Source organism: Electrona antarctica (assembly GCF_951216825.1).
Source record: "Electrona antarctica genome assembly, contig: scaffold_507, whole genome shotgun sequence".
NCBI classification, from domain to species: Eukaryota; Metazoa; Chordata; class Actinopteri; order Myctophiformes; family Myctophidae; genus Electrona; species Electrona antarctica.
In genome coordinates this window covers 57,501-81,237 of record NW_027637561.1, presented here as the reverse complement: position 1 = coordinate 81,237, position 23,737 = coordinate 57,501, and the positions used below count along the sequence as shown (strand labels likewise).

The window sequence follows — 23,737 nt, the reverse complement described above, 5'->3', positions numbered from 1 at the left end:
GTGTGTGTGTGTGTGTGTGTGTGTGTGTGTGTGTGTGTGGGGGGGGGGGGGGCAGGTGGAATTAGGGAAGTTTTCATTGACTCTCCAGAGCAGGCCGAGTCAAAGCCCAGGGGGGGATTCCTCTCAGTTTGAACTTTATCAGGGGCTACGCTTAATCAATACGTTATCGGAAAAAGAATTAATTACTAAAGCAGAATAAAACAGCTGCATTTTAAACCGAGGATTCATCAATTCTGTAATCTCTCGGTTACAGCCCAGGTGCCATGAGGATCATTCTGACTTCATGTAATGAGGAACTGTGGGAGTTTACCCCGGCACCTCCCTCCTTCACCACCTCCCCTCTTCCTTACTCCTCACCCGCCCTCCCCAGCACCTCGCTGGTGCCTCCCTCCCTCTTCAGTCTTAAAACCACACATTCTCATCTCCACCACCCCTGGTCCAACTGGTGAGAGGAATTCGCAATTGCTTTCCTCCTCAGCTGTTTATCATCCACCTATTCCGCTCTCCCTCTCCCCCCCCCTCTCTCTCTCTCTCTCCCCCTCTCTCTCTCTCTCTCTCTCTCTCATACTGCCTTTTCCCCTTAGCCTCGCCCCCCATCCATCCTTTATGGCCTCTCTAAGCCCCCCTTCCCTACTCCGTCGCTAAAAACCCCATCATCCCAGCACATTCCCTTCCCACCAAATTCCTGTCTTCGCGGGGATGGGACAGAGGGGTATTAAAGTGGAAATCTCCAGTGTGAAAGTCAGCTAGAACGGGACGTTCCTGCTGTTGGAGCCATCAAGCCGGACATTCCTCCACCCAGGCGGGGACAGTATTGGTATTGGGAGAGCGAAGAGGGTCCATCCATGCAGTGTTGGATGGGAGGTGAGGGTAGGGGTGGGGGTTTGTTGAAGAAAAAACCCATAGAGCTCACCCACTTACAAACACTAATTTCCGGCATCTATTTTGGCCATGCATGTCATTATATTATATTTGAAAAACTATTCAAAGATAGCTAAAACAGTGTAGGTACCCTCACAAAAAACATGCAGTAATCCTGGTCTCTAAACTGCCTCCCCCTGGCCAGCCGGGGCGCCTGATGGAGGGGAAAGGAAAAAGGTTGGAATAACGTGTTCCTTCCACGCGCTACGTCCAACCAGGGAAATTCTCCCCTGTCAGGTGAAAAGAAGCGGCTTGGACTCCTCATGCATTGAAGGAAGCATGAGGTCAGTCCGTTGCTCTCACCAGGTTGTCAGAGGGAGTGTAGAGCCCAGGATTACATTAGATAATTGACCCTGGGTGAAAAATGGGTTACAAAATCGTGGGAAAAACAATGATATAAAAAAAGCTAGCTAAAACAGCAGCTCAACACGTTGACATCGCAACACGTTGTGACGTCATGCATCTGCGATTTCCACTGTTCATCTTACTACGAAATATATAAGTGGTTAAGATAGAAGGGCATCATGTCAGCATAACCCTGAAGGTGCGTTCAGACTTTAAATATTCGGTTCGTCCCGTTTGTGCTACGCCAGGTCGCGGCGCTCGCGCAACTTCTCGTCTTTGCATTGACTTTGTATGTAATCGCGCCGCTCCAACCATCCAAGTCTGAACGCACCTTAACAAGGCCCACTGTCATCCGCTAGCTGCACCCCTTGCAACCCGCGACCCCAGACCAGTGCCTGTAAAACGGACAACCTTGACCCCCCCCCCCCCTCTATAATAAGGGATTTCAAGGCGGGTTGAGAAAGGGTTATGGGTGATGAATTGGGTTTTTAGTGAGCTCATTAGGAAGCCAAACAGAGTTTAGACTGGCGGAGCAGGGCAACGGCGCAGTAATCAGTTCTGCTCGCTTTGTTCCCTGCCTCCAGGACATTTGTGTGAGAAAAAAAAGAAAAAACAGAGAGAGAGAGAGGGAGAGAGAGAGAAAGAAAACTTCATGGCAGTTGGCTGATGAGAGGGCTGCTGAGCAGAGGCTACAATCTGATGGTTGACTTGTTGATTTATAAACCTTTTAATTCATTTGCTCATTTTGCCTTGTCTGCAAAACCCGCATCTCCGTAAATCCCCACTTTGATGCCAGTGTCCGTCGGGTGTGGCAAACAGGCATGTCTGTAACCCAAAGGTATCCCAGCTCTCTCCACACAACCTCAATGGCTTTGTTTGTTTGACTCTGAGGAGTAATTGAGGGTAGAGAATCACTGCCGATGCACTTATTATGCACTGCCTTTAACGGCGTAAGCTGCTCTGAATCACAGCACTGGCAAACTCAGCTAAAACGGGGAGCCTCGCGTTGCATTGCAGATGTACGGCTCTTCCTGTGTGTGAGGACTTTGATATGGTTTTCTGGAAGGGATTAATAAAGCCATACGCCCCCCTAGCAGACAGATCCACATGATGCCCCCACCTTCTCTCCTGCTCTTTGTTCCCTTTTTATCTTTCGCCTCACTTTATTCTCTCCTCGCGCAACCTTGCCGCTCCAAAGACGAGCAACGGAACACCCCAGTGTTTTCCTAAGAGTCAAAATGGAAGCAGTTTGCTCGGCTAATGTTCAACATTCCGATCCGGCACGACTTCAGTTCTGCTTTTTGGGGAATACCTTTTCTTGAACATCTAACATTTAACATCAGAATCTGACCCTAAAAAAAGATCTGCCTCTGGCTCAGAGTATTTTGTTTTGCTATGGCAACAAAGTTCAAGTGTGGAGCGTGGAGCTAACTGCTATAAGGCAAAGAATAGCTTTTGCCATTTATTGTTAGAACGTGGACAGGTGCACTGGCACACTTCCACTTCCTACATCTTCCTTTGAAGATATCAAGGGATGAAGCAAGATTACCTACGGGACCAATTAGCCCAAATTGATTAGGATTGAGGGAGGACTGTTGGTCGGTTCTGTGGCGTGAGTACGTGTGTGTGTGTTTGGGGTGGGGTGTGGGGTGGGGGTTTGTGGAGTTGTCAAGGAGGCAGCGAGTGTGAAATGTCTGGTGGAGACCCGAAGTCCTTCATTAGCTGCTGATCCTTGTCTGCCGAGCGAAGGGCAGTCATGGGCATCACAGCTCCCTTTTAGTCCCCACACACACACACACACACACACACACACACACACACACACACACACACACACACACACACACACACACACACACACACACACACACACACACACACACACACACACACACACACACACACACACACACACACACACACACAGGGTGAAGGGGGTCTGCCCCATCCCCTGCAATTTAGCCCTTGCCATTCTTGCAAGCTTCCTTTCTTTCATACATCTCTATTCCAACTACTTTGTTTAGATCTATCCTGTGTAGACCTTGCCTCTCTTTGGAGTAGTGACTCATTTAGATGGCATGCCCTTCCCTCAGCTTACAGTACATGCAGTGCCCTGAGGTGCTGTCACTATAGCTGCAGCCATTTGCAAAAATCATTGGCACAGAGTGATTAATCGACTAATGAAAAAGTAGAGGAGATCGAGGAGCCATGGGAGAGAGAGCAGGGGGGAAATAATCAAGGGCTCATGGTCACAGAACAGAGGGACCAAAATGACAGAACACCAGTCATTTTGGGCCTCCTCAAAGGGCCTATTTATGACGTAATGAGATAATTGTTGTTACAGGTAGTAGGTTAATTACACCAGTAATTACCCCAGCCCAGAGCCTTGGTAATCTGCATGCTGGCTAGCCACATCCCACACCCCAATTTATTGGCAGATGATAATGCATAAAGAGCAAAGAGACCCAGAGAACTAAAATGTCAATATACCCAGTCCGGCTGTAATGAAAAATAAAAACAATGTTTTACCTCTGTTCTCCTTTGGCGCCTCCCCTCCAATCCCACCCCCTTTCAACTCCCCCATCTCCCAGGCCAGCCCCCCTAAGATTGGTTGGGATGTGGACTGCAGGGTCAGTACTGGGCCTTTGAGAGGAGAGAGGCCTTTCTATCGCTAGAGAGATGATAGTTATCTCCGGCATTCCTGGGATGACAGAGAGATATCTGCCTGATGGCAGGGTTAGGGGGCTGAGAGTGAGGCTGGTAAGGACGGGGGAGAGGGGAGGAGGTAGAGGAGTTGTCCAACAAATACCGACCCCCCCCCCCCCCTCCCCTCCCACACACACACACTCCACATCCCTTCCTCTCATTCCCTTCCTGCTGCCTGACTGCGTCGCTTCCTCACACGCAGAAGAGGAACGAAGGGAGGAAAGGACGAAAAAGAAAAAGCCATCTAATTAGAAGCTCTTATTCCACTTCATTTAAGGGAACACTTAATGATGTGTTTTTCGGTGGAAGACAACTACGCATTACGCCTCATGCAAAAGGAGCCACTCAGTCAGCCATAACACCCAGGATACAGATGCAGCTGTGTTGAGATGGAGTTGATTTGCCCCCCCCCCCCCCCCCCCCTCTGCCTGTTCCTCCGGGGTGGGGGTCGAAGCTAGCTCTGGATGGGGGGACGGACGGAGTGAGTGAAAGCTTGTTCGTTCGTCCACCAAACCCTTCTGTGGTGAAGAGGTGGCGTTGTTGGAAGGGGGGTGGTGGTTAAAGAGGTGGAGGCAGTGGGCAGTGACACCTGAGTTTGGCAGGGAGACCTGCTGAGGGAGGGAGGGAGCCGTTGTGCTGTAATTGCTCCGACAGGTTTTAGGGTTGTTAATGACTCGGGCCGTAGCACTCCCAATTTGTCAGCGTGCTTTTGGTGTTTACTAAGCTGTTGTTTTATGGTCCAGTGGCAATGGGATGGGGGTGGTGTGTGTGTGTGTGTGTGTGTGTGTGTGTGTGTGTGTGTGTGTGTGTGTGTGTGTGTGTGTGTGTGTGTGTGTGTGTGTGTGTGTGTGTGTGTGTGTGGGGCGGGGTGGGTGGGTGGGTGGGTGGCTGCCGCTTGTTTAAGCACAGATCAGGAAATAATCAGCGTAAAACACTGGCCGCGGTAGCCGCCCGGGCCACACTAAAGCGGTTCCGCTTGAGGAACGCCTTGTGTACTGTATGGATGTGGGTGAGAGTCTAGACGAGGCCATGCGGTCGGCCGTGTGTCATTAATAAGGTCACACAAAGACACAGACACACTGATGGGGGACGGTCTGTGTCATCGTCAACAGTTCATTCACCAAGCTATTGTGCTGAAGTGTTGTATTTTCTCATCAGCAGGGATTACATTATATTGCATTGTACTTGTTCGCGTGCATGCGTGCGTGCGCGTGTGTGTCTCTCTGTGTGTGTGTGTGTGTGTGTGTGTGTGTGTGTGTGTGTGTCTGTGTTTGAGGGCTTACCATATTGCTAGCATGTGGTTTGGACTGGAAGACCTGTAATCCCCAGTAGGCATAGAGCAACAGAGGGCCAGCCATTCCACTGCCTGCTAGTGTGAATAGACTAGAGCCTCTGCATGTGCATGTGTGCACATGTGCGTGTGTGTGTGTGTGTGTGTGCACATGTGCGTGTGTGTGTGTGTGTGTGTGTGTGTGTGTGTGTGTGCGTGTGCACGCACATGTGCGTGTGTGTGTGTGTGTGTGTGTGTGTGTGTGTGTGTGCGTGTGCACGCACATGTGTGTGTGTGTGTGTGTGTGTGTGTGTGTGTGTGTGTGTGTGTGTGTGTGTGTGTGTGTGTGTGTGTGTGTGTGCGTGTGTGTGTGTGTGCGTGTGTGTGTGTGTGTGTGTGTGTGCATCAGTGGGAGCATGTGGTCCCAGCGCCGGCAGAGACCCCAGCATAAATCCTGAGTAAATAAAAGGGAGAACGGGAGGACAACAAAAGAAGAGCCCCCACTGCTTGCCTCGTTCGCAGCCATTTGGGGGACTGAATGTGCTAAACGCCGCTTATGCCGGCTGAAAAGTTGAGGAGAAAGAGAAGGAAAAGAGAGGTTCTAAATCCCAAGCCCCCACCCGCCCACCCCTCCGACCGCCCCTAACCCATCTTTTCTCTCCATTCTCTGTGGGCTGAGCCAGTGGGGCTAGAGGTGGCGTTATAGGAGGGTGTTGGTGGAGGGGTGGTGGGGTGGGGGGTGGGGGGGTCCAGGACGCTGTGGAGAGCCAAGGGTGGAGAGCGCCTGCTGTCACAAACTTCTTAGACTTTGCCCCTGTCCCCCCCACCCCAATGTACCTCTCTCTCTCTCACTCCCTCTATCTGTAACGATCTTCATTTCTCTCTCGCTCTCCCTCCCTTCGTTGTGTGGGTGAGTCTGGGTGAACATGCCTGACTGGTTTAGGCTGACAGGGGGGCGTGGGGGGTCTCTTGTAATTAGTCACTTTAACCACAGTCTCTGTAAGCCACTGCCTCCACACTCTCGCTTCATTACCCTGAAACAAACGCCGGGGCCTCCCGGTGCAAATCCAGCACTCGGCCTTCGAATATTACACACACACACGTGCGCGCACACGCACACACACGTGCGCGCACACGTGCACACACGCACACGCACACACACACACACACACACACACACACACACACACACACACAGTACAAGTATGGGCGACCAATAAGTGTGTCGTGTGCAGGCCATGAGTGGCCTTGAGTGTGTGTTTCTCAACTATTGACAAGTTATTACTCATTCATGTGTGGGTATATTGCAATTGTAGAGTGGTGGTGAGGCGGAATGTGCGTGCGTGCTGGTGGAGCAGGATTCTTGGCGTACCGATAGAGCCACACCATGTGTTACACACATAAGTCATAGGGCACATAATGGTCCGTGCTTGTACCTTCCTAGCAGTGAAGTGCGTTCTCCAGAGTCATTAGGGCTCGCCTCAGGTCCACCGTCACCGTGCTCTCTACAGAGAGTCTACAGAGACAGTCTGCATTGAGAGATGTGCTGAAGCCTACGATAGCAAAACCTGTGTGCACAGAATCTGTTTTAAGGGACGCACAAGTGACCCTGAATGAGCCGGTGTTATTCATGCTAGCATTAGCCACGAGCATGGTTGCAGTGTGTTTACAGTCCTATCCCAGCCCGTTAATGAGCTCAGCCCAGAGAGCAATTTACTCGCAGGGAGAAATATCTGGATGCATTTTTAATAACCGCCCCAATGGTGATGAGAGGAGGGGAATGTACGTGTGTGTGCGCGCAATGTTCTCTCGCACTGGGCTCTTGTTTGTTTGCGAGGTAGAACGTTCACTTGATTTCTCTCATCGTATCCGGTCACCCCACCCCCCGGCCACCCCAACCCCCCTTCACCCAATCATGCCTTCTCCCAATTTCTGTGCATATGAAAACAAGCACATACTACATTCGTTGTGGACACTTTAAGTCAAGCTAGAGAGAGAACATGAGTGGATGATGGGGGAGAGAGAGAGAGAGAGAGAGAGAGAGAAGGAATGGGAATGAAGAAAGGAAGAGAGAGAGGGGGAGAGAGTGGGATAAGGTGGGGAGGGCTATCTTTCGTTTTTTTTCTGTCTCCAAGGGCGCTGCTTTTCCAAAAGTGCCTGGGGCTACACTCCAGCACCTCGGTTCCCCTAGGCCCTTCGCCTGCCTCCTAATAGCCACCCCCACCCCCCCATCTGTGTCACATGGGCAGATGATGGGACGTTTCCCCCATTGCTCTGCCCTGCACTTTTTCCCCCCTTCCCCATTTTTTCAGACTACACATCCACACAGGTTAGAATGGCAGAGTTGCCAGGGAACAGTCAGAAGCCATTAGCGTTTGGGACAATTTGCCCTGAAGCGTTCCTTCTCTGGCTCCTAAGAAAAGGAGGTGGTGGTGGTGAGGGGAGGGAGGGGTGGATGCAAAGCACCAGCTCTCCTTTAGATGTAATGAGGTTGTGCAACTTGGGCCTTCTTTCTTTGCGTGTCTTTCATTCTTTCCTTGCTTGTCTTTTTTTCTCCCTTCCTTCCTTTGTCTTCTTTCTTTCATTTTTTCTTCCACCTTCACCTCGTTTCACCCAGAATCATAATTTCTTTGATTATTTCCACCTCTTTGGTTTGCTTTCAGTTTCTGTCTATTTGCGATGTGCACTTATGTGTACATATAGTCCGGGAGAGCAACTCTCAGTGTAGCCTACACAAGATCCGTGTTTGCGTGCAGCTCGGCCGCTCTGTGCACACATGTACATTCTATGTGTCCATGTGTGTGTGAGAGTGTGGTAGTGTGGAGAGAGAGGGGGGGGGGGGGATGTAGAGAGAGAAAGAGAGGGAGAGGAGCTGAAAGCCTTGGAGTCTGGTTTCACCCTTGCGGGCTAGGGCAGGAGGCAGCGAGCATGCTGGGTAATGAAGTGACAGGTCAGTCTGTAAATACGCATGGGTCGCTCCGGCCCTGGCCAGGGGGAGGCTATCGCATTGCAGTGAAAATGGAAACGTCAATAAAATTAATCTGCCAGCCTTTTGGCCACTGTGTGGTTCCACTGGATGAGCTTGACTGCTCACAGCATGAGAGGGATTTGGAGACTAGCTTGAAAATCAACACAAAACCTAGTGGTGCACAAACAAACAACCAAAGTGTGTATCAACATTATTCAAAAGCAGTGCTTTGAAGGAAGGGGCTGTGGGGTGGCGGGGGTTAATAAGTCACAGCTCGACTAGTGGTGTTGTTATTGAAGTTCAGAAGCAAACTGGGGGAGTTAAGAGCTAGCCTGTCTTCCGTCTGGGTCGCATTTCGCAGGAAGCCCCTCATGGTCAGGGAAGGGCTACAGGCGGACCCAAGTTTATTGTTTTAAGCTTTCCTGAACAAGGATTCGTACTTAGCCTGGGATTTATGGCATTTGCTGCTAATGAATGCCCATTCTACAATTACAACACCCCATACTCCATGCCCCCCCAATCCCATATGTCCTTCAGAGGGGCTGTTGCTTCTTTTACTTCACGCAGGGAGCGCAAAGTCTGCACTTCTCTGTTTTCCTCTTTCGTGTGGCTCCACACTAATGATGTGGAAGGAAAACACAGCACACAGACAGACAGAAAAGAAAGGGAGAGAGGGAGAGGGGGGAGAGAGAGAGAAAGAGAAAAACAAGGGGAGGGGCCGTGGAGAGAGTAGTTAGAAGTGGAGGCCTCCACTGTCCTTGTATTCTTCATTTATTTTGCATTTGATTACACCGCCAGTCGGATCCCTTTTCTTTCCCCCATTTTTAATGTTATTAGTTCAAATATTTATGCGAGATTAGGGCTCGTATAGGTGCTCATGATTGATGTCTCCCCAAAAACAGGAAGACACGCGAGTCAGAATTTTGAGGATGTCGGGGTCCTTTCTCTGTCTCTGTGTAGGAGTTTTTCAGATACATAATTTAGATGCCCTCAAGGAAGGCTTTCAAGGCATTTGTGCCCGGGGGGCAAGAAAAAAATAACTATGACTGTTAAAAGTAAATCATTTTTGCTAATGCACAATTAATGCCAGCATAGAGGAGAAGAGAGGAAGAGAGAGGGGAGGAGGACAAAGGGTGAGGGATGAGGATGGAAACTTTAGTTTAAAGAAAGAGAGGCTGCCTCGTTTTGCGCATGTCTTCCCCCTGAAATCAAACGCTGACGGACATTAATGCAGACGAAGCCGCCGCTGCCCTGTCATGCTAATCTCGTAGCAGAAGGGGGAGGGGTTGGCTGTGAAGGGAGGGGAGAGGAGTTGGGGGGGGGATATTTTTACGTGCATCGGATTGCAACAATGATCATCCCCAACTCACATCCCTACTTCAACAAACATACACTGAAAAATCCTCAGCGTTAATTTAAGTCTGAGACTACAAATGTACCCATATTATTTGGCTATATTTGTACACAGTTTCAAATGGATAAAACAACACTGACGATTGTCTGTGTATACTTCTCAAATGCATGACCCCAATTCCTGTATTTACAACTTCAGTCGTGTGTGTGTGTGTGTGTGTGTGTGTGTGTGTGTGTGTGTGTGTGTGTGTGTGTGTGTGTGTGTGTGTGTGTGTGTGTGTGTGTGTGTGTGCGAGCGTGCGTGCGTGCGTGCGTGTGCATGCGTACGTGTGTTTGTGTGTGCGTGCGCATGACTGTGTCGTGAATATTATGCTACACGTCCCCTTCGGCTGTCTTCAAAAAAAGAAAAAGAAAAAAGAAAGGATGAAGAAATGAGCACATTACATTATGTCAACCATGCAAATTTAATTGAATTAATGACGAGTCCAACCCAATACTGTACTTGAAGTCTCTTTGTCCTTCCTGCCTTCCCCTTTTCTTTCTCTTCCTCCCCTGCTCTCCTCCTACTGTAAAAGTGGAATGAGGAACCTAGTGTTTCAGCGTCCAACCATAACATTACAGTCATTAACCCCCATTCCCCTCTCCCGTGCTCTGGGGTATAGAACAACTCAGCTAGGCCTCTGTGTAAACCCCTCTCCCTCTGTACGGGCCTTTGTCTAAGGCCCTCTAAATCCCCCTACCTCCATAAACTTCACCACACTACCTTGGCTCTGCTCTATCAGAGTACTCTAGGCCCGCTACCTTTCAGTGTGGTGCTTTTGAATTCTAGTTCACGGAGCTTATCTACCTGTGTATCCATCTTTCATTGGGTTCGGCGCTGGCTTTGTGTGCATTGGTTGTGCTTTATCGTGTGTTGACTTTACTTTTTTTATGCCGTGGCCATAAGCCAAGCTATCTCTAGAACAGTGTTGTTTGTATGTATGTATGTATGTATGTATGTATGTATGTATGTATGTATGTATGTATGTATGTATGTATGTATGTATGTATGTATGTATGTACTGTATGTATGTACTGTATGTATGTATACATATGTATGTATGTACTGTATTGTAGTACCCTATTGGCCTGAATATAAAACGGGGTCGTATTATAATCGGAGACTAAACTAGTTGACATTCAATGTTATTTTTCCAGAAATTAGTTTGAAAAATGGGGGTCGTCTTATAATCAGAGTCGTCTTATATTTGGGACAATACGGTGTGTATGTATGTATGTGTGTATACATGTCTGGACCTACAAAAGTAGACCAATTCCATTCCATTATGTGCATTTATAACGTCACAAAACAGAACTACCTTTGGCTATGAAATCCTGAATTGGTATAAATGCCTTGTGAAGTAAAAGTGAAACTCATGAAGTACGTTGGGTCATAGTTGACAATCTATTCATGTAAGACATTTTCTATGGGAAAATCTAAGTTTCACCAACATTGTTCTGGTGAAAAATGTGTGTTGTTATTGGTTAAGTATAAATATGGTTATTTCCATCTGGCCAAACTGAGGTGTAGAGTAGACCATCACCACACACCACCAGCCTGTACAAAAATGCTTCGCCACTGAACATCGCCTTGTGATTTCTGCGATTCCGTTCATATTATGCAGCTTACATTCTAGAGCTACAGACTGGACTGGGAGGCCACATAGTTATGTCACAATGAGTTGTTTTTGTGGTGGAAAGTACATTTACTTAAGTACTGTACTTAAGTACAATTTTTAGTTTTTGTACTTCTACTTCTATTCCGGGCTTTTACTTGTAACGGAGAATTTCTGTAGTGCAGCATTGATACTTTTGAGTACTTTTTCCACCACTGGTTGTGAGTGTTTGGTGTGCGCCACTGGCTGTTATTTGACCCCGGCTTTGGTTTCTGTCCAGGAGATGGCTTAGACAACAGCGTGGCATCGCCAGGCACGGGAGACGACGATGACCCAGACAAAGATAAGAAGAGGCAGAAAAAGCGCGGCATCTTCCCCAAGGTGGCCACCAACATCATGAGGGCGTGGCTATTCCAGCATCTCACGGTAAGCACCACAACTTATGTGTGTTGCAGGAGCGTCATAGGATAAGACTTAAGAAACTCTACATGGCTCGAGTCCACCCCAAATATTAAAAAGGAAATATACTGACACACGCACACACACACACTTGTGCGCGCTGTGTGTGTGCACCTGTCAAATAGTCATCAGTGAGTGGGTGAGTGATGGCAGTGCTGTGATGCTCGCCTGTCAACCACCTGTCAGAGGGACACAGCTGACCAGGTCAACCTAATCAGTGCAGACAGTTTACTCTGCTCAGCACAGCTCTGCATGGGAAAAGAGGTGCGTCTGTCAAACACTCTATGACATCTAGCATCAATATGAGTTGCACTGTTTATTTGGCCTAGAAAGGAATGTTTTTGTGACGTAAGGGCAGTGTAAGGGTGATGTTTATCGAGGGATGATTATGTGTGAGTGAATGTTTGTGTGGGCTTGCGTGCAGGTTTGAGTTCAAGGCAAGGTTTTCCTTAGTGTCTCTGACACATGGCAGATAAAGAAAAACTGTATTTATTTGCGCAGCGTACCGACTTTAAAGTGATCGCATATCTTTAATGTTGTAGAACTGCGGTCAACACATGTTGCCGGGTGCACGTGGCTGTCTGTGTTCTGCCTTGTCAATGATCATTTTCAAGATTTTCGCATGGATTCGACTTCACAAGCTTCCGCCTCATGTTCGGGGTTGAGAGCGTGCGTGCTAAGATTCTTTCCTCTCCTTTGCAGAGAGGAGGTTGTTTGTTTGCCAAACAGCTCAGTCAGACAACATCTGACAATGGCTCAGTCACTTCACTAAGCACGGTGACGCTACAATGTCTGTGATGAAATATTTAAAAGGCCACATGAATTCAAACAAGGAATCAGGCTGCTCTCGTCTCTGTGTGCGTGCGTGCGTGTGTGCGTGTGTGCGTGTGTGTGTGTGTGTGTGTGTACGTGTACGTGCACCAATATCTGTCTTACAAAGCAGAGGGGGATGGGGGACATGTACCCTCCACCCTCTCTAATGTCAGGACATTATCAGAACATTGGGCTGTATTGATTTTGCCGGGCAGGTCAGGTTTCAGAAGGAGGTGGCCAGGCCAGGACACACAAGCTGCTGTCTGAGCACGTGGCTGCCAGGCCTGTCCCAGGGAAGGAGGGGTGACACAGGGGGGAGGGGAGGGGTGGAGAGGTAGAGGTAGAGCGAGACAGAAAAAGAGAGAGTGTGTGCATTTGTATGTGTTGGAGGAGGGCAACGTGTAGAGCTCTAAGCCTGATTTATACTTTTTATATATTTTATATACTGTAGATATTCTACTGTTATAGACGGATGTTAGGTTCTTAGCTTGTATTTGATGTATTACCATGTGTTGTTGTTGCTTACTGTAAGTGGCTTTGGATTAAGAGCTTCTGCTAAATGCCTGAATTGTAATTGTAAATTGTATACTTAGTTGTGCGCTGCTTCAAAAATAATAGATGTGGAAGCTCCCAAGGCGTTGTAGTGTGACACATTGAGAGCTTGTATGTCGGCTATTTTCTACGAGCGACACGATGCACAACCAAGTACAAATCAGGCTTTAGCCTTGGGGATGATCCACTTTCTTAAGCGGGTCAGGTGCCCCAAGTGCAGCCCCCCACTCCATCGCAGTGGCTGCTCCCTGGCCCAAAAGCCCCCCGTACCCTGATTACCTAACCCCAAAGCCCAAGTAATGAGTGGCCAGCAAATACGGCCTAATTGCGAGGGCTGTAAATCCATTACATATTGGTCAGGGATAATCAGGAGTGCTTTAATCACTTTTATCTATTCAGAAGCAGTGAAGCTGCAACAGCAAAGCCCTGAGCCTTTGCAGGCCTTAGCAGCTCCACTGCGCTGGGCCGCACGCTTATTATCCTCATCATTATCAAAATGACTTCACAGCTGTTCACAGCTCCATCTCTCCCTGGCTGGAGATTTCTCTCACTCTCTCTCTTTCTCAATCTCTTGCCAAACCTTGCAAAACAGGCCCTCGTTCAGAGGTGGAGGGAGGCAGTCTTAGAGAGAAACCAAAAAAAAACTCTTTTCTCTCTTCTTTTTCAAAGAAAGATTCTTTTTTTTTCGTCTTCTTCTTCTTCTTTCTAGTTCTTTTTTTCCCTCTACCCTGAGCTTGGATTAGACTGTGTGGTTTATGTGTAAAGAGGAGAAAAATAATGGGCAAAGAAAGGAGGAAACAGATGCCTCCTTTAAGTGACCCGACTAGGTTTACTCTCGTTGTACACCTACTAGTACCGGTATGAAAACACATCAACACACTTCTATCTTCTATATGTTCATAGGAGCCTCGTGCTTCGCTGGGCGTTCATTAGGCATCTTCGCTGGTGACTCGAGGAATTCCTGTCCCTCACCCAACCCCTCGCACGCATGGCTCTAGCTCTCTGCTGCTCCATAGAGAAAGAGCGGTGACGCACACAGGGAGCTTTTGGAAGTGCTTTGTTTTAAAATTCAATTGAAAGGCTCGAAAAGAGAAAAATGTGCATGGGTATGCCGTGCATGTGCGTGTGTGTGTGTGTGTGTGGGTGGGGGATGCAATAAGTTGGGCACAGGGGAGATTTTAAATGGCGTTGGTTAATTCAGAAAAACTAGAGCTCTTTATCACCTCTCCGTCTCGTAGATGTTCCCTCTAATCTTTGTCTCTTTTGTGAAAAGCCCTGGCCAGTCTTGTACAAGTAATAATCCCGTCCTTCTAACCTGCATTCGTTTCTCTACTGAGGAAGACGACTAATTGAATTATCCCCCTTCAATTCTCTCTATCCAATACCCCCACCCAGGCATAGATGCACACTCTCTTTCCCTCTCCTACACACCCGCACACGCACGCACACACGTACGCACAGGCCATTAGCCATTCTCCTTTATTTTAATTTGTTAAGCAATTTTGTATTTTCCATTGCTGGATGCATTTGTGCAAGGGTGAATTGGTGGGGACTTTGGCCCCTGAATGGCCCTATAGTGGCATTCTACCCTTCATGCATTCATTAACTGAGGGGTGAGGAGTGAAAAGAGTGGCCTTGTATTTCTCTCAAACGGCGGGGGCCAGCATGGAGCTCCTCTTCCATGAACCACAGGGGTCTCTCTACATATGTTCTCAACATCCAGCCATTGTCACCTATTCTGAAAGGCTCAAAAGCTGGGGACCCCCCCGCCCCACTTTCACACACAGAAAAACAACACAGGCCAACAGTAGCGATTGTTGGCTTTTGGATTCAGTATAACAAAATCGCGCAACCCCCCCCCCTCTTCCCTCCCACCTCCCCTGGGCTCACCCTGACCTCACACTCTCCTGGGAGAAATAGCAGGATGGCTTTCTTCATAACAATCACGTATGGAAAATAGCCTCATCTCAATTGGCACTTGCCCTCGGCCCGATGATCCCCCGCGACCGACCCTGCCGGCCAACTTTCTGTCATCCTGGAGGACCGCACTGTCTTGTGAACTAAAAGGAGATCACATAATATGTAATGAATACACATTAAATCTACGAAGGCACTGTGATAAGCCTGGCTCCATTCATGTGGAGCCTATACCCACTTGCATCAGGGAGCATGCAGGTTTGCAACCTTAAATGCCCCAAATGTAATTGGCAAACGGCTGGACAGATCAGCTGGTGTTCGCTGGCAGAACAGGGTCAGAGAGCGTCTACCACCACCCACCCTCTTTCCATGCCCTCTGTCCCCGTCTATCCGCCCCACTCTCTCTCCATCTCTCTCTCTCAATCTGTTCTGTGACTCGCCCTCCCTTTCCATGAGTTTCTGGATGTCTTCCAGTCACATTAGGGGAAGGGAAATCCCAGACTGTTGGTATAAGCTTTTCAATACTACAGGGAGATTATGTTATCAGAAAGGTAAACTTCTCTGTTAGGGGTAAAATGTTCTACTGCACTTCAAAAGTGAGGGAGGCATAGAATGGAGAGGGACACAGAGAGAGAGAGAGAGAGAGAGAGAGAGAGAGAGAGAGAGAGAGAGAGAGAGAGAGAGAGAGGCGCACACGGATAGATAGACGGAGCATTAGATAAGAGTAGAAAAGAGGGTTGTGCTGGCTGAAAAAGATAGACAAGACAGAGACAGACAAAGAGATGGTGTGAGGGGTTTTCTTATTGTAGTTAAAAGGTGATGCCCTTTCATTGGCAAAGACAAACTCAGAGATCTCTCAATTAGCCTTTTGGCACGCCCCCCTCCTCCCCTGCTCTTCCTTCGCAGCCTCCCCCCCGCTAGCCCTCGCTTGGCCCTGTAAAGACAAGGGTCGGCCCTGCAATGAAAACAGGAAGCACTCAGATACAAAGATACCACTCCTGGCCCTGGCCTTGTCTTTTGACTAGTGTAAACCCTCAAACACCTATGAAAATAAATAGGGGGACCTCAGGAGCAAGCCAGCTCCAAAGAGAGTTTGTGCACGTGTGTGTGTGTGTGTGTGTGTGTGTGTGTGTGTGTGTGTGTGCATGTGTGTGTGTGTGTGTGTGTGTGTGTGTGTGTGTGTGTGTGGAGGGGGGGGGGGGGGGGTCAGTCAGATCAGTAAGTAGGTAGCACTCTCAGGCATCAAGCATCTCAGGTTGTGTGCCGGGCCAGCCTTTGGCCTGGGTGTTTGGGGAAATGCTGTTAAGCTGCTAATCCAGGTGTATTGCTCCCCTGGGCTCCCTGAAAGGGAAGTGATATATCCCCCATCCATTTTGGAGGTCCTCGGACCTTGGAACCAAGCCTTATAACTGTTTCGCTCTTTATACATTTGTTATTAGGATAAGCATTCCATTGCCATTTATGTTGGAGCATAACTGACCGTTGACCGTGGCTGTTGACTATTTTCAGTTAAGCCAGAGTGTAGGGAGTTACTCATGGGTAATGTGAACATCTCATTCAGCAGGGATAGGAATGCTCGTACGTTGCCCATTGAAAATCATTGCAAGTAGAGCTAAATTGGTTGCACAAACATCCCCGTCAATAGTAACACTTGGCAACGATACAGAATGGATGCCGCAGTGGCCATATGAACCCTGTTAATTCAGGGGTTAATGACAGAGACACCACACGTCACACTTTGTGAGGATGCGAGTGCATTCATTGTGTCACAAACATCATTAGTTTAGAATACGCTGGGGACAGTGGTTCTCCCCCCCACCCCCCACCCCAACACAACCTCCAATCTCGGGTCCAACATAGCATTAGTCTCCATGACAACAGGGTGTCATCGTCAGGTCGAGCCCTGCAATGAGAGCTGCTCCCTCGACCGCCCTTTTATAGAAACACATAAAAAGAGCCGGCTGGGGTCATTCACAAGACATGGGTGCTGGGCTAGGCCAAACCCTGGCAACGGATGTTTGTCCCATACGATAAACAAGTGCACAAGTCCATCCCTCCAAAAGAGAGGGCATGTTGTTTGAGTAGACTAAACATATAGCCCTGTAGTATCCCCAGTTTTGTTTAAGCTCCTCCGGTCCTTCTAATCCACATGTGTTGTTCTCAGTACAAGCAGCATTTAACTGGTGGAGACACACATCTGCAAACAGTTTTGAAATACACAACGTCTTCCTCCTTTTACACAACCGCTGAGTGCTGTTTATTCCATATTTGCCGCCGCCTACATTATTTTTCCGGTACGCGATGGATATGAGTATTTTATTCTATTTTTTAACCACACTTTGTTTAGTTGGCTCTTCTTGCTCTGTGATATAGTGTAATTACTCTGTTAAGGTTCTCAGATTTAGGTTAACTCACACTTAAAAACTGTCAAAACTGTACCGTTACAGAACGCAAGTTTGTCATTTCAGGACGTTTTGCTTTATTGTGAAGGAAAACACGTCGACGAGTCTCAGTGCTGCTTCTGGCTGACGAGGGTCCTTCCTTATAGGTTGTTTTGTGAGGTTGGATAAGGAGAGGGAGGAGTGTAAGAGCGTGGAAAGGCAGAGGGGGTTCAGGGGTAAAAGCAGGGGGTTAGGAGGAGTAAAGAGGGAAGGGGTGGGGGCTCTCCTAAGGGTCACAGAGGTGGAGGTCTGGAGGAGGCCCACACACTAATCTGTCATGTGCTCGTTTGCCTCGGAGCCCAGAAGTCAGCTCTCCAGTCACCCGTGGCAACCCAGGCGACAGTTCGGTTCACTGCCACTGCCCAAGTGTGTGTGTGTGTGTGTGTGTGTGTGTGTGTGTGTGTGTGTGTGTGTGTGTGTGTGTGTGTGTGTGTGTGTGTGTGTGTGTGTGAGAGAGAGAGAGAGAGAGAGAGAGAGAGAGAAAATTCCACACCTTCGTTCTTTCTCTCTTTTTTCTTTTTTTTTAATACTTATTGCTTTGCGCGTGCATGCCGGGTGTTTACAAAACAGAAGTTAATGTAATGACAATACATTTTGAGAGCCGTTGATATTTAGCTTGGCTGTGAGTGAAGTCATGGGGGGGTGTTGGGGTCTAGTGCTGGGCTATTGTCTGATGCCGTGTTGTAGTTCTGGCTGCTCAGCGACCCTGGAAAACAGAGACACAAGTCACCTTAGTCTGCCATCTGTTCGTCCCCAGCCTGGCAACCTCATTGGGGCTGCCACAGTGTGGATGGATCCCGTAGTAAGAGCTCGGGAGAGGTGACGGAAACGGATGGAAAAATAAAACATACACAACCAAAGGTGCTTAAGAATTAAATGCCCGAGTTATGTTCTTTGACTTTCCCTCGTGGGCTTACACATAATCACCTTTGCATTAACAACAATAGGGTTTTTCATAGATGAGGAGAATAGAAAGGAGTAAGGGGGGAAAAAAAACACAGGGCTGAAAGTTTAGAAGGCAGGATCCAGTAACTCCCACTTCTCTTGCCGGCTGTATAATTATACGACAAGCAACATCAACCTTTGGCGTCTCACACTAGAATCCTTCTACAGTAATTCCCAGTGGTGTTAGTGTATCGCATGCCCTGTGATTGACAAAGCCGTATTTACAGTGCTCCTTGGCATGGACGCTAACTGTTCTAGCGGTTTAGCAAAGCATTAGAATGTAATGGCCGTGAGTCGTTTCATGCTCCGCCATCAGACCTTTACACTTTGCCCCCTAATCCAGATCAGTCATAGTCCCACTTCAAAGCCGGGCCAACCCTGTGTGGCATTCATTGACATTATAAAGCATGCCACATTTTGCCTGCGCGCATTACAGTTTATATAAAGTACTGTATGTGTGTGCACATGTGCACGTGGATATGCAAGGCACTGAAGAGAATAATTCAAAGGAACTCATCTGAATTCATCAATCCTTTGAGCTGATGCTCGTTGTTTCTATAGTTATTCATTTCCACAAGCTTTTGTTTATCCCAGAGATCAGCCATGTATTATGGGAATGCAGGGATACCTGTTTTTATTAACCACCTCTCTCCTCCCCCTGGTGCTGGAACCCTCCCATCTCCCCTCCCTCCCTGTTAATTTCCATGCCTGCTGTTCAACGCAGGTTGTTTAATGAAGTAGCAGAAATGAGTGCTTTCGCTAAGGGGCTGTTTACAACACGTTCACACACTGTTTGGAGGTGATTAAGCCACGTGAAACTCCACAGCGCTTGCCAAAAAGCAAAAAAAGCAACCAACATGTTCTCCAATAAGACTACAACAACAACAACAACTGAAAATATGTGTAATAAGCACCATATATGTAGAGCAGTGGTTCCAGGTGTCCTCAGCTAAATGATGGAGAGTCGGTAACTCTCCATCATTAACTGTCGGTAACTCTTGAGAGAGTGAAGTGAAACCAAATGTGAAAGTGAAACCAAATGGACCCTTATGGGTCCATTTGCTTTCATTTTACACTCTCAAGAGTTAAATTATTGTTAAACATCTGCATTACAAGAAATCTACACAATTAGATAATGTAAAATAATCAGGTTTTTTTTATCAAAGTTTGCCTATTATCTCTCCTATGGTACCAAGTTAACATCAATACAGCATGGAATTGTGGACAAGATCTTATCCAACCATAACAAAATATTGTACATTTTGGGTCTGAGAGGCTCAAATGGTGGTCCGTGGAGCAAATGCTGAATACATAATGGACCTTATATGAAAAGGGTTGAAAACCCGTGATTTAGAGGAACACAGTGAGTTGAGAGCGTCTCCTCACGGAGGCTGCAGGAGCCCAGCGTGAGGCCAAGCGGCCCCTTGTAGAGGTGACTGCACATGCCCTGACCGGAGCGGAAGGCAAACAGAGAAGGGCAGTCAGATTTATAAACTCACAACTGCACGTGGAGAGACTTTCGCCAGGGACACACACACAGCTGTGGAGACTTCTTTAGCCCGTTCAGGACGGGAACCCCTATGGTGTTTAAAGCATTACATGTATGTTATACTTTAGCCATTGAAAAATAGCAGATCTACAAGCTACGAGCTTGTAGATCTGCTATTTTTGAAAAATCTTCAGAGCAAACATTTTTAACTCAAATCTTTGCTTCTTCTGGGGGGTCCCTGGAACAACATATTTTCAGATGGGAGTCGAATACAGATAATTCTGGGGGTCCTTGACATGAAAAAGGTTGAGCACCACTGACATAGAAACATAGGTTTTTCAGAAAACTGTTAGAAGCCTTTTTTTTTAGAGTGGGCCTCAGGTTTAAATGGGTTAAGGTCCAATGCTCCAGTGAGAACACAGCAGCCAGCCACCCTAACTAACCCCCCCCCCCCCCCCCTCCCCCCAACCCAACCCAACCCACAACTACTGTAGCCATAACATCGATCCATTGGCCTGGACCAGGCTTTGCTGACACTTGGGGAAATGGGGCTCGATGATGTCATGTGTGCCAAGGGAGTAGATTGGCCTGTCTAGGATACTGCACAGTGGAAAAAACAGGATTATTACGACGGCAGCTGATTCCTCGGCATTCCCCTGTTTCTGCACTTTTGAGGTTATCTTACTCAAAACAAAATGTATTACAGGAGGGGGATTTGGATTTCAGATGTGCGCACACGCACACACACACACACACACACACACACACACACACACACACACACACACACACACACACACACACACACACACAACCCCCCCCCCCCCCCCATAGGCTATGATGTAGCGGAGCAGTGGCTGCTGCATCCTGGTGACCATGGAGGCCAATGAGATTCAGCTGCTGCAGGCCTCCAAGCTGCTCTAGTCCTGGTTTGATATTCATCTCACTCACACCCAGAGAGTGAAGGTGCGGGGGGGAAAGACAACAGCATAAGCATGGAAGCAGCAAACCAAGATAAAAGGAGGGGGGAGGAAGTAAAAGGGAAAAAGGTTGTGAGGGATCGAAGCATGGACCAGAAATCAAAAACGGGGCCCGTGCTTCAACATTTTGGCTTGTCATCATGGGACCCTGACTGTACCAAATCCCACTCTTGCCATTTTGTTCAGCTCCTCTCAAACGTATGCTTTTGTTTGACTCAGTGCTTAGTCCAGGGGCAAGGCGGTGGGATCCCTTCACAGCAGGGTCCTTATAACTGGGAGCTACATGTCTCTTGTTCTCACCCCACTTTCCTCGCTCTCGTCCTCTCTACTTGTTTTCATCAATATATTCTCTCATCTTCCCTTCCTGGGCATATGGACAACTCTCTCTCTCTAGGAGTGCAGCGGTCCACATCAAAGAGTGAAGCCGAGCAGGTCAATTTGTTGCGTGTATCCTTCCCCCGACTCAATGGCCTCAGTGGACCCTCCGAGCCTTCACCTCCAGAATTTACCCACAATGCACTTCTATGACTAGCACTGCCTCACATGAATTGCACCATGTGTTGTACTATCTGTTATGTCTGTTATTCATACAGGCCAGCAGACCCAGTTCAACTTCAGAGCTCTGGATTTCTTTGGCGGCCAACATCTTCTAAGATCATGTAGGGAGGTGCTACAGACGAGCGTCTCCGATAGAGAGCAGCCGCTTGTATGAAGAAAAAAAAAAGCTTGCACCGCTCACTGATAAGAAATAGAAAAAAAGGGTAAGAAGGGAACTGTAGAAAAATAAGGAAAAAAAGAAATCAAAAAGAAATAAATAAATAAATCCAAATCTAAGCAGAGCAGGCCTTGGCTCCAGATGTGAATCTGTGTGAATATTGATCGAGGGGAAAGCCAGTCCCCGTATATCCCCGGGGCTACAGCGACTCACACAAAAAGCGCCTCTCTAAACCCCATAAACCAGCTTGTACAATTATTTAGATAAAGGGGGAGCTGGCGCGACGACTGCCGCGCATGCTGCCTCCAAACCGTCAGCCTCCCTCTCGGGCTCTCCTCCTCCTCTTACCACAACTCCTTCGGCTCCGCCTCCTCATGCCGCGCGAAGACGGAGGAAAAATGGAGAATTAAAAATAAATAAGAAGCAGGGGGCAAACCTGCAATTAGCCACACATTTCTGAATCCCTCTTAATGTTCATTATTGAAAACAGCGGCAATTACAAGTTCAAAGGGGTTTAGGGGACCCGCAGCCCGCATAATCAGTCGCAAATTAAGTGCCGCTCATTCGTCACAGTACAGCACGCGCACTCATGTGTGCCAACGTGCAGGGCTACACGCGCGCGCACACACACAAACACTCGCAAACACATGCACAAATATACACAGTGTCAGAGGGTGAATCCTCAACCTGCTGCAAGCAGGCATTAATTTCCATACAGGCACAAATCTCGGCCACCCCAAGGCAGCAGTTGGGGTCCTGGGCTGTGCTGTTGTTTTCACTAGACGACAGCAAAGAGCGGCGACACCGTCACCTCGGCGCGGCTCTACATTACAACTGTATCCTCTTATAGGTGTCCTGTTTGCACCCGTCTCCTCCTTGTCTTCTCCTCCTCCCCAGCCTTTTCACCCCTCTCTCTCTCGCTCTGTTCCAACCTCTCTCTACCTCTCCTCACCTGGCCGCGTCCCTGCAACACGTGACAGTGTGCGTTTCATGTCTGTCCCCGGAGGTGTATCTCGGTTACCTCTGGGGCCGCGTCACAATGGCTAATCCTGTCTTCAGGTGGCTGTTTAGCGCAGCGAGAGAAGGGCTCGCAGAACCGGAGGTGAGCTCCTGTTACAGGACTCCCTGACCAGGGGTCATCTCACACACTGTCTCACACCACACACACACACACACACACACACACACACACACACACACACACACACACACACACACACACACACACACACACACACACACACACACACACACACACACACACACACACACACACACACACACACACACACACACACACACACACACACACACACACACACACACACACACACACACACACACACACACACACACACACACACACACACACACTTTGCTTATCAATCCCAGGTGGTTCACCATTATCAGTACCCCCCCCCCCCCCCCCCCCTTTCTTTCTACGTCGTTATCTCTCTACTGTACTACTCCTCTTCCCCTTTTCTCTCTCTCTGTGCTGCCCCGCTCTTTCGTTCCCAGATCAGTCAAGTCTCTTGTTCGTATTAGGAGTCTCCGATATGATCTCGACGAGGCCGTGCTCTGGTGGCCATGCGTTGCCTGTCCTGCCTGGCACCCACATTGTTAAAGCTGCTCTCACGCGGGGACACAGTCAGGTCTCCAGTGAATTGAATGGAGCCCTATCATCTGTGCCTCTGCCTGAGCGTAGAGAGAGAGAGAGAGAGAGAGAGAGAGAGAGGGAGACTCATTTTTCACTGGGGGAACGACATCCATCTCAGCAGCCAGAGGCTGGCTGTTTCATTAAGTAGCCCATCCAGGCAGACAGATGTGTTTCGCCACACAGCCACGTTTGCCTATGCAAGAGCGTGTATTAACCCACAATCCTTTGGGGGAGATTAATAGGCTACTGGTCCCTTTCCATTGATTATCTCCACGCCATTTTCCCCTCCTTTCCTCGGCTGGATATTAAAAACTAATGAAGCCTACGGAAGACGGGAACGTGGCGTGACACGTCACGGATCATTTTAGGTTATTTGGACTCAAACTGAGAGGATCTCTTTAAAGCACAGTTTGACTGGAATTAAGTAAATAAATGTGGAGTGCTCAGATGAAAAGTGGGGTAAAAAAAAAAACAAGATGAGAAAAGACTAAGAGAAGACTTTTCTTGACTGTAAAAAAGAAAAAAAGATGTGTGCTTAAGCAAAGATAACT

At 48.2% G+C, this 23,737-nt stretch overlaps 1 protein-coding gene across 1 annotated transcript in view; it reads left to right on the top strand.

The window, feature by feature from the left end:
* Positions 1-263: 263 nt before the first annotated feature.
* Positions 264-23,737, top strand: part of LOC306918834 (homeobox protein Meis2-like) — a gene marked incomplete at its 5' end in the record, with an annotated part of 74,938 nt that continues 51,464 nt past the window's right edge. The window contains 3 exons of the mRNA XM_079531689.1: positions 264-445; positions 10,285-10,346; positions 11,499-11,644. Of these exons, the coding sequence (XP_079387815.1) occupies positions 264-445; positions 10,285-10,346; positions 11,499-11,644 (390 nt within the window). The remainder of the gene's footprint in view (positions 446-10,284; positions 10,347-11,498; positions 11,645-23,737) is intronic.